Here is a 13,268-nt window from a genome sequence, read left to right as displayed (position 1 = left end):
GCAGGCTGACATCCCAAGACACAGGAGGGAGCCCACAGCTGGTCCTGGGTCTAAGTTAAACAATAATAAACTCGAGCACCCCAAAGCTGGGGGAACCAGAAGCAAAGCAGGGAAAGCGTGTCTGTAAGAGTGTCTGTATTTTAGCTCATTGTTTCCCTCTCAGCTCACTGCTGATGGACATAACTAAAGGGCTTTGAAACCTGTGACTGGAGATGCTTGAATTTGGTCTGCTAGAATGTGGAAACTCCAGATTTTCCTGAATTGTGCTACAACAACGCAGATCCTCAGAGGCTTCAAGCTGAGCATCCAGGTGCCTTGCGCTACCTCCAGCCCATGCAACTTTTTTTATGACTTCCAGCTCTCCCACTCTGAAGCTGAGACTCCTGTTCATCATTATGGCAGCTCTCACTGCCCCTGGAAAAAAAATCACAACTCACAGCAAAAATAAAATCACAACTCCCAGCACTTCAGGCTGGATGCTTAGAGGAAGCGTTCAGCCATGTTCCAGCGTGGCTTGGAGACGTCAGCCTGGAATTATTTTATCCCAGCCAGCCCACCAACAGGAGCTGTGAGCACATCCTCACCACGACTTTCCTAAGCTGCTTGTTCTCTTTTTGATTTATTTATTTTTTTTTCCATTTCTTGCAGGAAAGAGTGAAAACCCTTAAATATTCCCAAGCATGAAATGCAACCTGGGATTTCCGTGCTGGCTGTTTCACTGCCTGTGGATGGAGCCAGCCCTGCAGTGGTGGAGGAGCCGGGTCCCAGAGCAGGGCGGCTCCAGGAGTTACTGCTCCCTTCCCAAGGCCACGCTCTCCCGTGAGGACAGTGCCACGGTCAAGGCTGACTTCAGTTCTGCTAAGGATGAGCTGGACAAGGCTGAGAGGAGAGCTTCCAGCCACTGCGTTCATTCTGGGGAAAAATGGACCAAGTGTTTGATGTTATCAAGAAGGAACAAGACAACAAGTGTGTGGCTGGATGCAGCCAGGGACCAGGCGCAGTGTGGAGGCTGCAGGGCACCGTCTCTGGCGGTTCACAGCCCTGTGTGGGCAGCCAGGAGAGCAGAAGGAACGCCAGGAGGCTGTGGGCACCTGGTGTGCACATCCCCTAGCTCTGCTCAGAGCCATTTTACAGTTGCCTGTGCCATGGCCTCCAGGGAGGAGCTGCTGCTGGAGCAGGCTGCTGTAAACAAGCTAAACTACAACCAGGAAATCTGATAGGAGAGCAGCCCCTATCTATCTGCGGGTAGGGTAAAGGGAGATAAATTGCTGCAGGGACATAAACTTGTCCTCAGCCAAGGATTCCTTTACAGAGAAAAACAATTCGCTGGCTCATAGGCACACTAACTACTTTCTTCTGAAGGCTGCAGAAAAAATCCATACTATTTTAAGAATTTGCTGCTCACATTCATCGTGCTAGATGGAATGTGGCTCACAAACTGCTCTCTGCTGAAGTGTGGAGTTGTTTTCCTCAGGCCAGCAAGGTCAGATGCAGCAGCCCTTCTCCTGAAGGTACAGGGCCCGACACTGTGGTGTGCAGTCACAGGAGAGCCAAATGCAGAATTCCTCACACCTCCATCTGCACCTGTGGGACCAAGCGATTTTTAACAGGCTGTAGATGCACGTGCAGTCGGGAGGCAGAAGGCAGTAGCTTTATTTTGGGAATAGCACATAGGCATTGGGTAGAGACTGAATTGTGAATATACAGAGTCCCATTATCAAATAATATAGCTGTATCTCAGAAGTTCTGGTTCTTTGAAAATATTCACATAAAAATACCAAAGGGATCGGAGTTCTAACTATTCTGGAAAGTTACAACATGTAGCAAAATCTATGTACAGCACGTTCATATTTTTAATGACAGTTTCAAAATAAACTCCAGCAGTTTAAATGTTTAACATAATTATTAAAAACAAAAAAAAAAAATCAACTGAAAGCAGTGTGCAACACCCAAACTGGGGAGTGGAGCTGAGTGCGCATTGCCCCGTCACCACCGTCAGTGGAGAGGAGAGACCGAGACGGGCAGGGCTGGGCTCCGCCGGCACAAGGCTGGAAACTACCTGGCACTTGCAACTGTATGGGCTGAAAACGCTGTGAAAACACTTCACTTTCTACGGCAGGGTTTAAAAAATAATGAAAACCGAAGGTGTGATGGTCGTAAGGTCTCCCATAAATAATGCACCGGTTGGTGGTTCTGCGCTTCAGCACAGGCTGCAGGAAGAGCTCTTGCTCTGGCATCGACGTGCAGAGGCTCACCGAGGCTGCGGCGGGCCGGGAGGTTGGAGCGTGTCGGGTTGGAAAGGCAACGGATGCATTTTGCACGGAGCAATGCCTCACAATATTAACGCACGGTAGTTCTGCTGCCGCAAAGCTCTTGGGGTGCTGCGTTGCCTGGAGGCGCATGCACTGCCCGCAGGGTGCTCTTAGCCCTTTTGTCCTGGCGACAGCTCGCAGGGAATTTAATTAATGTATAGAACAATCAGCTGTTGTTGGGAGATGGGCATGAATGCTCCTAGAGTTCCCTGGGTATATCCAGCACAAACTGGTCACATCATGCGGTGCGCCAAAGGGACTGCAAGGACCCCAGCCCCTGGCAGCGGATACCAGAGGGCACAGGAGATGTTTCTGGCTGTGCTCTGCTGTCCCTCGGGGCAGTACTCGAGGCTTCAGAGGGCTCCCTCTCATTTTGAAGCTACTAAGGATTTTGTGCTTTGCAAGGAGCCACCAAAATGCTTGGGAGTTTGTGTCTCCTGACAAGCTCAGGTAAGTCTAGGGCTGATGACATCAAATTACCAACGAGATTTTTTATCAGTCATTGCTGCACCTTTAAGCAAAGCTGATGGCCAGAAGGGCTCTGGGGCTTTCCTTGCTCTCCTGAGCAGCTGGGTACAACCAGCCTGGACCCGAGGTTGGCACCACACGGGTGTGCCATGCAAGGTGCTGTCTCTTCCCACTGCCACTGGCTGGCAGTGGCAGGCATCAGAGCCTCCGGGCCACCACCAGCGGTGGGCACCCAGCCTCTGCCGCCTGCGCAGGCAGCCCCACGCCGTGCTCATCCAGTGCACAGGGGCTCAAGGGGGTCACACTCATCCCCAGTGCTCCCATCCCGGCCTGATCAGCTCTGCAGCTGCGAGGGGACTGCTTGGGCATGAGGGGACATCCTGCACGAGGGGCAGGGGCCCTGCGCATGCACCACTGGCCTTGGGGACAGGGGACAGGGGACAGGGGACAGGGGCAGGGCTCCCGCAGCTGCTGGTGCCAGGACGCAGGGCAGCAGGGTTCTACCCGGGTGTGTCTGAAGCCCTTGATTCTGCAATACACTTGAAATGGAAGATGCTAAGAAGGACGCTGTCAAACCAAGGCGGTGTTTGCCTTCCTGTGCCCGTGCCTCACCCTCGCTTCCATCTGTGGTGCCCGTTCAGTGCCCGAGCTGCCCCGGCCCCTCGGCCCGCGGTTCTGCTCGGTGGTAGCAGGCAGCAGCAGTGTATTTACAACCAAACTCAACGGGAGCAAATTGCACTTTGTTGGCAATAAATGGTTGCACCTCGCGTTGCCACGGCCTGTCACCAGGCAAGGGGGGACGTCATCCTGGGGCTGCGCTGGCTCTCACCGACCTGCACGTCAGTGAGTGCCCGCTGCGGGGAGAGAAAGCAAAGAGCAGGAGACAAGCATCAGGCAAAGGCAGCTGCTGTGGTCAGCGAGAACACGGCACCAGCACCGGCCGCTCTGCCCTTCACTGCCCCCCAAACTGCCCCATGGCACCACCCACCCAGGGAGTGTTACCCACTCGGTGCCACCCACCCTGGGGTGCTGCCAGCCAGCCTTTGTTAACTGGGGGCCACAGCTCCTGCTTCACCCTCCCCACGGCAGGTGCTTTGCCCCCATTTAGCAGGAACCCCCCCGCTGGCTGGCTTTGAGAAATACAACTCACCTCAAACTTGCTCATGAATTCTGCAAAAATGCCAAAGAAAGATTCTGAAGTTGTCATTTTAGAGTCTTCCCCGAAGAAGGACAGCACCTTGCCGAATTCTTCCATGGCCTTGTGCTGCAGGTCATCCAGCGAGCGCATGGCGGGCTGGGCACTCTCCAGAAAGGACTGGGAGAGATGGCTTAAGGGAAAACAGCCGGACTGTGGGGTTAGTATGGATAATAATCGCTTGTGCTTGTGAGAGTTGCCAGGTTTCCTGCAGGAAAGGACCTGCTGCCAAGGGCCACACACGAGGGCAGCCTGCGGCCATGCACAGCAGCACATCCCAGGAGGGGGAGATGGCCCAGAAAGCTTTCTGGCCCCATGGCAAGGGTTTCTGCCATGCAGAGGCCTGGGGGCTGGTGGCCATTACAAAGCCGTTTCCCACCCTGGCTAAGAGAAAGTGGAGGGTGGAGGTCCCCAAACTTCACCAAGTGCTGAGATGCGGGCATAGCGCTGCTGCTTACCAAGCAGGGACAATGACAACTAAATGTGTGTTTTTTTTAAGTCGTTAAAAATTAATCCCCAATTAATTTTTTTAATTGGGGATTTGGCCCTTTTCCCGAAGGATACAGTCATCACGATTGCAAATCTGTCCTCTGCGGTAGCGGGCATGTTGTGGCAGGCCACCTGTATGTCACTGACGGTGGTGTGGAGGTCCTTGAGGTCGGCCGTCAGCGTTCTCTGGTTCACTGCAGAGCAGAGAGGAGCCAGCAGCGTTACCTGGGGCTGGCTGCCCTCCTGCCCCTAACACGGGCAGTGAGCAGGGGCTGTGGCAGGGGTCGGGGCTGCCCAGGGACACGCAGCTCCGTGCGCCCTGCTCTGTGTGCTGCCTGCCCATGGGGTACAAAGAGCAGCCGGGCCAAGTGTAAAATCCAGCTGGGAAAGTGACCTTCATCAGGGGAAGATTTACATCTCTGGGCCTGAGTTTTCTTCTTTCTTTACCCCCTGTCGCACCAATTCCCAGGGGAATTGCTCGCAACCAGGAGGCGATGGCGTGCAAGGGGAAGGCAGCCCCACGGCTTGCCTGCAGCCAGCCTGCTGGGACCCCACCACTGCACACAGATGGTAACCCTGAGATCTCGGTGACTATTTTAAAGGCAGCTAGCCAAGCTGTGTGATCCTCAGTCCGTGCAAAACCTGCGACTGGACTGTGGACCCCTAACTGCGAGGTGGTGCACGCTGCAGGCAGGAACAACGCTGGCACCAGCCCCGGGGTGCTATGCAGTGGGGATGGACAGAGACAGGGGCTGTGTGGAGCAGGATGGCTTCTGGCACTTCCCGCTTCTGCTGCTCATCAGCACTTACAGGGTACACCTGAACTCACCACCAAACCTTCTCGTGTCAGAAGGAAGGCTCAGCACAGAGACAGCCGTGTCTGGGCACTGCTGGGGGCAGCAGCGTGTCACAGCCAGGAGCACCCCTGCCACTAAGCTCGTGCCTTTTCTGCCCCCTCCTGTCACTCAGGACCATTCCCCCTGGCTCGGGTCACCGTCCTGCTTGTACCAATGCTCATGGCCAGTCCTGTACCCGTACCGAACCAGGAGGCAGTGCGGATGCTCTTGCAGATGCTCTCGTTCGATTACCTTTGGCAGCCAGCGGCACTGTAGGAAGATCCTTGGCAAAGCCCAGGAGCTCTGGGAAGTGTTGGCTAAGTGATTTGGCAAGGATGTGCAGGAAGGTGGATTTCCCATCAACAGTCTTGGTCGTGTTCAGCTACAGCAAAGCAAAACAAGTTAGCAGACCCTGTGCAGAGCAGGGCTGGGAAGCACCCGGTGGGGCTGGCTGCACGGGGGCTCAGCCTGCGTCCATTCCTGTTCCAATATTCAGTGTTTACACAGCACATTACACCCGGACAGGAGGCACTGGGATGCTAAGCAGTGCCCCCACCTCGTGGTGGGCTGTATCCCTGCTGGGATGGAGCCCACACAGGGCACTTGGGGCCAAGACCTCCGGGGCTGGTGCTGTGAGAGGCCCCTGCCCTGCTGCCAGCCCTCGCTGGGAGCTGCAGCACCCAGGGGTGCTGTAGGAGCACAGACATGATCACAGGTCACTGCAGCTCCCGGCACTGCTGCCTCCAGCACGAGGAGGAGCGCTCCCTCTCCTTACCTCGGTGAGGAAGTTGATTTTAAAGCCCGTTGTTTTGCCAGTCTTGGGCTGCCCGTTGTTCAGGTAGTTTCCCATTGCCAGCACAAACTGCAAACACAAACGGTGGTGAATGACCGGCCAGCCTCCTCCAGCACTTGCACTGCCCCATCCCCGTCTCCTTCGGTACCTTTGGCACCCGCTGTAGGGTCAGAGCCGCACCACGAGTGCAGCTTACGTTAGTGCTGCCCACCAGTCCCTTCCCTTCCCTCCCCTGCAGCAGTCAGACAGGACTCTCCTGTGGATCAGCTCCCTTGCCACTTTCAGCACACTGTGATTTTGCAGATCTTTAAGATCTTTTAAAGAAAAAGCAGCGTTCCAGCAGGGCTGCTTCCCCTCCAGAAGGCTGACTCCTTATGCTGTGGCGTTGCAGAACCAGGGACACAGCAGGGCCCTCGGGACCACCTGGAAGTCAGCCGGGGGCTCTCGGGATCCCTGCTCTCTGCTCGTTAATGTGCAGCCAGCCACTGCCTCCCCAGCACTTAACGAGGTGTTGGGGTCACTGGCCAGGAGCCACCAACGCGGTTCATCTCTCATCTGGAAACGCCTTCAGTCACACCGTGTTCCCATTCATCCCACCTGCTTTTTTTTTAAAGCCAAAGCTGGATGAATTAGCATTAATTTGGGGCAGCTCATCTGAGTCAGGCCAAAGGGAAGCTGCCAGCACCCAGCAGTGGGACCCTGAGGGCCAGGGGCTGGGGCCACACGGGGCTGTGCCACCCGCCCCACCTCTGAGGACCCTGGAGGTATGCCAGGGACCCCAGCAGCTGCTGCCCACAGGGACAGTTCTGACCTCCAGAATTTTAGCCAGCTTCTTGCTGCTTTTCAGCTCCAGAGAGGCCTTGCAGATACACTCGTAGCTCGCTTTGATCTCCTCCGTCTTCTCCTGCAGGGTGGTCTTAAAATGTAGGCTGCGCAGACGGATCTTGTACTCTGGTACTGACAACATCTGAGAGCAAAAGGAGGAGAATTACTGCTGTCACCTTTAACCAAATCCTTCCTAGGTGACGCTCCCTGGCGTATTGAAAATACAGCTCCCTGTGCTTGAAAATGGGATGGTGCTGCAGGAGAAGGCTTGGTGCCCATACCCACAAGTGTCAACAGAAATAAGTCAGAGGCGGGCAACGTCACTCTCAGCATGCAGTAAATTTTGTGCTATGCTTCAGCTGTGAAACTGCCACTGCTGGGAGCTCCTGGACACCTCGGGCATCAGCACAGGAGGTCCCAGTGATGGGTGCCCCCAGCTCTTCCCACCCACAGCAGCACTCGGAGCACACCAGAGCCCCTCTGGCTGCGTGCTGCCTGCTGTGCCCTCCTCCCCCGTCCCTCTGCAGCACATCCCTCGGGCATGGCACAAGGCACCTGCATCCAACAGGTACCTGCAGCACAAACTGGTCGGGCTCACTCAGCTTGCCGGGGTTCTCCTTGTAGCTCTGGAAGCGCTGCACCTCCTCCCCATCCGGGGCGTAGAGCAGGAGCTGCTTGATGTGAGAGGGCTCCAGGCGGTCCGTCTCCATCGTCATCAGGATCTGGCGCAGCTCCATGTGCGAGAGCTTGAGGTGGGCGATCAGGATGGCTGCAGGGAGGGATGGGCATCAGCAGGGGGCCAGGGGCCGGGCTGCCTGGCAGGATGGAGCCAGGAGGAGCAGCAAAACCTCTCTGCGGTGCGAGAGCAGCCTGGGCTTCGTGCGCCCACGCTGCCAAGGGCAGCTGTGGGAGGAGGAAGGGTTTTCTGCCCCCCGAGGCCCTGCAGAGGCTGCAGGGGTGGCTCAGGGGTCACTCATCCCTGCACTGACCCCAGCCAGGCTATTGCAAAATTTTGCAATCACATCCCCAGCGTGTCCATCTGGAAAACTGTGGGAACTGGAAACGGTGCCCAGAGCCTCCCCCACTGCCACATCGCTGCAGCCCGGGGAGCCAGGAGCTCACAGGTCCCACCCAGCCCTCCCAGTGCTCCTGCCCACCACGAGCACTGGAGATGTGGCACTGTCCCCCCTTGGTGCACGGGGCAGCCCCACACACTGCTCTGCCCCTGTCCCTTGGAGGCCAATGAGCCACATCCCATCCCGCTCCCTCGTCCCCCTGCCCGGGCTGAGCCCAGCCTGGGGGCACTCGCAGCAGCTTCTGCTGGGCTGTAAGAGCAGCCCCGGCCAGAGGAGCCGTGCTGGGACTGTGCTCCTGGGACTGTGCTCATGTAGCCTCCTTCCTGTTACCTTGCCAGTTCTCTACATCCCTGGTCCCATCTCGGGGCCCCTTTTGGGGGTACATCACCACGATGTTTACTTACATGTGTTGTAGGCCTTTTTGTGGGACAAAATTTCAACCACGTCTTTCTTTTTAAAGGTTTCAGGCAAGAGAGTTGGCTCTGGAAGAGAAACTGAGAGATTTAATCATGGGTAAGGACAGGCTCTGCCGGCTCCAGTGGGAAGAAAACTGCTGAAAACAGTGAAACCATGAATGAAAGGGAGGAGAGCTGATGCTTTGCACACAGCAATGGCTCCGGGAATCCTTGAATTCTGCGATTCAAAGATCTCCTGAATGGAGGACTCAGTAGGAGCTGAAAAAGGTAAAACAAGAGGTGAAATACACAGAAAATCCCAGACTGCCCAGAAACATCCCCAAAACAACAGCCCCTGAGAAGGGTCCCGTTTCATCCCACATCCACCACTGAACCCCTCTGAATTTGCCCTCTCCCAGCTGGACCCAGCCCACATCTGCTGTCACTGCTACACCTTACAGAGGTAGAACAAAAAACATTACTCGGAATGCCCTCTACGGGCAGAGAAATGTTTTCACAGCTTTTTCAGGGCTGAGTTTCCAAGCAGCAGAGCTGCAGTTTGCTCCCAGCCCGCAGCACCGCCGGCTGGTGCCCGGCACACGGGGATCACAGCCTGTGCAAAAAGGTGCTGCAGGTTTAGGGCTCTGCTCTGCCAGAAGCCAAGCCTGTCATGGCAATGAGGAGCATTTTGGGACACGACAGCCTGAGGGCGGCCGGGCAGAGCAGACTGAGCATGAGAGTGGGAAGCGGAACGGGAGCAAAACCATCCAGCTGAGTCCCACTGCCCAGCCCGACTGAAACGCGGAGCCACAACAGACAGCGAGCACGGACAGCGGCAGCGAGGAGGACTCAGGGAGTTCCACCACCTCCACCTTAACTGCTGGTCGCAGCACCCCACATGTGAACGCCGCTGCACTGCCCCGAGCCAGCACCCCACTGCCTGGGGGCTGCTTAGCCCCAAACCCACAGCCGCACACCCCCGGCCCTCTGGCTGCCACCAGCACCCGCCCCAGAGCTCCGGTACTTACTGGTTGGTTTCTGCGTCCCGAAGTGCAGCTCCAGGTCCAGGTATTTGACCATGTCACTCAGCTTGTCGTAGTCCGAGTCTTCTCCGAGCTGCAGGAGGAGAAAGAGGGGGTGGGTGGCTGCGCTGCCCCCCGGGACCAGCGGGCGCTGCCACCTGCACCGTGCCCCTTCCCTCCAACGCCACCCTGGGCTCTGAAAAGCCCAGGACACGTTGACGGCACCGTCCTTATAAGAGGAAATCCTACAGAGCAATACTGCTGCTCACCTACTGCTGGAGCACGCTTGCTGTACTAAAGGATCAAGTAAGAAATCCAGAGGTTTCCGGAATTCTTCGCATCCAAAAAAATCACCAGGAAAAAAACATCTCGTTCCCCAGAGTGCCTGAGCAGAGGGAGCTGCCCACAGGGATGCGGGGCTGCAGGTGCCTGCTGCAGGGCAGTGCCTGTGGGGCTGGACGGTGATCCCACAGCTCCAGCCAGCTGCTCAGGGCAGGGGGAGAGACACAGGGGCTGGAAGCTGAACTCCACCAAGGCCGGCTCCTCCCTACAGGGACCTGAATCCCCTCCATCACCTCAAGTCCATGAGGCCAAAGGCTCATCACGCCTCACTCCTTGCCTCTGCTTCGCCTCCCAGTGCTCTCAGCGCTCTCCCCCCCCCACTCTGCTCATGGTTTCCCATTGATAAAACCTCCTGCAGCCCCCGTGCCCCCACCCGTGCCGTACCTGCCCCCAGATGGTCCCTTCCGAGTTCTCCACCTGCTCCCAGCGCAGCCTCTTGACGCTCATGTGGTTGGTCTCGCTCCTGCGGTGCAGCAGCCCCCGGTGCAGGGGGGGCGCGCAGGGCACCGGGGGGGGCGGTGGCGGGGGCGGCGGGGGTGGGATGGGGTGCAGGTGGCTGATGAGGGATTTGGGGGCAGGCGACGCGCTCGCCTTGGCGGCCTCCACCTTCGCGGGGACAGCCTGGGGGTCGTGGAACTGCAGGGGGGGCGGTGGTGGAGGGGGGCTGAGCGGAGGGGGGGGGATGTGGTCCGAGAGCGTGGAGTAGGTCAGGGAGCTGCCCTCGTCACTGCTGCTGATGTACTCGCTGCTGCTGACATCGTTGGTGACGTAGCTGCCCTGGTCATCGTGGAAGCTCATCTGGGGGGGAAGAGGGAGAGGCTGAAGGAGGCTCCTCGTCCTCCATCCCCAGCCACCAGCCTCAGTGGGGTCCTGCCCCTCTCCGCCCCCCTCCCAGCCCTGGGACGTGTCCCCAGCCTGGCACGAGATGCTCCAGGCTGCCACGTGCAGGGGAGACCATGCGCCAAGCCCAGCGCCACGCTCACCTCCTCGTAGTCATTCTCGGGGGTGAGGAAATCATCCACGATGGTGACCCGGTGTCCCAGCTGCTCACTGAGGGCGTCCAGGAACCGGTCGGTGTCGCGGCTGCGTGGGGGCCTGGAGAAGGTGAAGAGCTTCTTCCGCCGTGACAGGGGGCTGAGCGGGTACTGGCGGTGCTGGGGGGACGGGGCCGGGCTGCTGTCCAGGCTGACGTAGGGGTTGGACTCGGTGCTGCTCGGGGAGGGCATGCTGCTGTGCAGGCGGTAGTAGCACTGCTGGGAGGCCAGCGGGTCGCTCGGCCACGACAGCGGCACCCCCGACTTGCGGGAACCTGCGGGACGGGGCGCTGCTGGGGGTCCTGCACCACTACAATCACCAGGTGAGCCCCCCTGAGCCCCCCCAGCTCTACCGTCTGGGGGGGCAGACGGTACCTGCAGTGCGCGCTGGCTCCGGGGCCGGAGGCGATGCCCTGTGCAGGGCAGCAGTGCCCATCTTGCTGGCGAAGCTGCCCAGCAGGCGGTTTTCCAGCTCTGCGTACACAGCCGACATCTGGGGAAAAGGGCAAGGAGATGCTGGCAGTGCCCAAACTGAGACCTGGCTTGTGACCCCTCCCCAGGGACCTGCGATGTCCCGGGGCACAACGTCCAGCACAGATGTCCTTTATTCTTTAAAGGACTGCTGCACCCCAAACCTAGGCTACCCTGACTTTCTGAAGCTCCCCAGGAGCCTCCCACAAGGCTGCAAGACAAGGACAGACCCCACTGGTACTAACACTGTACTGGTACTAACACCATGAAGGCAAAGGTCCCACGTTCCTGGGGCAAAGCGCCGCCAGGAGCCCTCCCCACCTCCCACCCACGGGTGACAGCCGCACCATTTTGGGGTTGGGGGTCTCTGGCAGGGATGTGCCGTCCCCAGCCTGCCTCTCTCCAGGGATCAGGCGAACCGGGACCTCCACGGTGTCACTCTGACCTGCCGAAGGAAGACACAAACCCATCAGGAGCCCTCCATGCTGTGCATGCCCCCAGCAGCCCCCAACAGTCCTGACCCGTGAAGGTCTCTCCCATCCTCTGCCCACCCCTCACCCCGACCAGGCATGCAGCAAAGCCCCACGAGCTCCCGGGGCCGAGGCCCCCAGGGATGGGTGCAGGCAGCCCCCAGTGCTGGTGCCAGGGGTGCAAGTGTAAGGGGCAGGGGGTGGTTTAACGTGGCAGCAGCCACCCAGCAGTGAAACGTGGCGTGTACCAGAAAACAAGCACAGCTGAGAGACAATCCTCCTGTGCCCCTTACCTCTCTGTACTCAGTTTGTCTAAATGGGAATAAATAAAATACATTTTTTGGTTACTGAAAACCCCATGGGCTGCTGACCCTCGCAATTCACTTCCGAGCAATGGAAAGGGCTGGAAACAACGTTCAGGCTCAGCCCAAGTGGCTTCGTATTGGAACTGCTTGTTTCAGCTGTTCCAAAAAGCAGGGATTTCCAGACAAAGGCTTTGGGCTCACCCCATCCCAACCTCCACCATTTCCCACTGCTGGTGCTCAGGGACAGGCCAGGACACCGACCTGGGGCAGAGCACTCGGGCGCAGCCCTTGGGACCCCAGCACCCTCCTCCCCACACCGGGAGCCCCACTCGGCCCCGTGCCACCCACCTGCAGCCCCCCCTTCCTCGGGACGGGGGGTCCGAAGGCTGCCCCGGCACAGGGAGGCCCCTCGCACGGAGCTGCGGTAACGCTCCTCTGCCTCCGGCTCGGCTGCAGCAGAGAGATGCCCGGTGAGACGTGGAGAGCTGTGTAGGACCCCCCCATGGGGCTGCCCCCCAGCCGTTGGGGCACGCAGCCGCTCTGCCCCCCAGCCCAGGAGTGGGGCAGCACCAGAGCACTGCCTGCAGGAGCCATGCTAATGAGTTAATTTGTGTGCAGGTCAGTGCGATGGCTCAGAGGCTCAGACACAGCAGGACGAGGATACCGGAGCACCCCCGGGCTGCCTGGTATCCAACAGAGTGACGGTCACAGCCCGAAACACACCAAGGTCAGAGATAGCCTCCGGGTCTGGATGAAGCCCAGGTGAAGAGCCATCCAAAATTCATGGATCTCCGGCCATCCCGCTCCCACACGTGGACACACATCATGCAAAGACCAGAACCTGGGGTGCTCACAGACTGCCCCGCGCTGCTGAGAGGCCAAAAGGAGCCAGGGAGCAGCCCGTGCACAGCGTGGTCCTGGGAGGCTCAGCACCGTCCTCCTCTGTCCATGGCTGGGGACACCTGCCTGGCATCCCTGGCATGGGCTGCTGACTGCAAACATACAGACTTCCCCCGAGATCTTCTCAAGTTTATAAACTCCATTTTTAGGGTCTTAGCTCCTAGGAATATCCAACAATTTAGGTACATCGAGCCATGATTTTGCACACACGAAAGCAGTGGAAATTGTGCAGATTAGGTGAGCAAATACCCCTCAGTTTTCCATGGGGTATTTGCACCAGGACTGCTCAGCTGTTTCTCCCTGTGAGGGGAAAAGCTGTGCCAAAAGAACTGTGC

At 58.2% G+C, this 13,268-nt stretch overlaps 1 protein-coding gene across 1 annotated transcript in view; it reads right to left on the bottom strand.

Moving 5' to 3' along the window:
* Positions 1 to 1,624: 1,624 nt before the first annotated feature.
* Positions 1,625 to 13,268, bottom strand: part of GRID2IP (Grid2 interacting protein) — a 30,275-nt gene continuing 18,631 nt past the window's right edge. Inside the window, exons 9-22 of the mRNA XM_068699343.1 lie at positions 12,382 to 12,483; positions 11,606 to 11,703; positions 11,163 to 11,280; positions 10,737 to 11,062; positions 10,138 to 10,551; positions 9,418 to 9,505; positions 8,399 to 8,476; positions 7,491 to 7,687; positions 6,905 to 7,060; positions 6,076 to 6,162; positions 5,553 to 5,682; positions 4,540 to 4,658; positions 3,931 to 4,095; positions 1,625 to 3,634 (exon numbers count right to left, since the gene is read on the bottom strand). Coding sequence (XP_068555444.1) covers positions 3,563 to 3,634; positions 3,931 to 4,095; positions 4,540 to 4,658; positions 5,553 to 5,682; positions 6,076 to 6,162; positions 6,905 to 7,060; positions 7,491 to 7,687; positions 8,399 to 8,476; positions 9,418 to 9,505; positions 10,138 to 10,551; positions 10,737 to 11,062; positions 11,163 to 11,280; positions 11,606 to 11,703; positions 12,382 to 12,483 — 2,150 coding nt within the window. The 3' untranslated portion in view covers positions 1,625 to 3,562. The remainder of the gene's footprint in view (positions 3,635 to 3,930; positions 4,096 to 4,539; positions 4,659 to 5,552; positions 5,683 to 6,075; positions 6,163 to 6,904; positions 7,061 to 7,490; positions 7,688 to 8,398; positions 8,477 to 9,417; positions 9,506 to 10,137; positions 10,552 to 10,736; positions 11,063 to 11,162; positions 11,281 to 11,605; positions 11,704 to 12,381; positions 12,484 to 13,268) is intronic.

This window comes from Anas acuta, chromosome 15, assembly GCF_963932015.1.
Source record: "Anas acuta chromosome 15, bAnaAcu1.1, whole genome shotgun sequence".
Classification (NCBI taxonomy): Eukaryota; Metazoa; Chordata; class Aves; order Anseriformes; family Anatidae; genus Anas; species Anas acuta.
The sequence above is the reverse complement of the archived record's forward strand: the minus strand, read 5'-3'. Positions and strand labels throughout refer to the sequence as shown.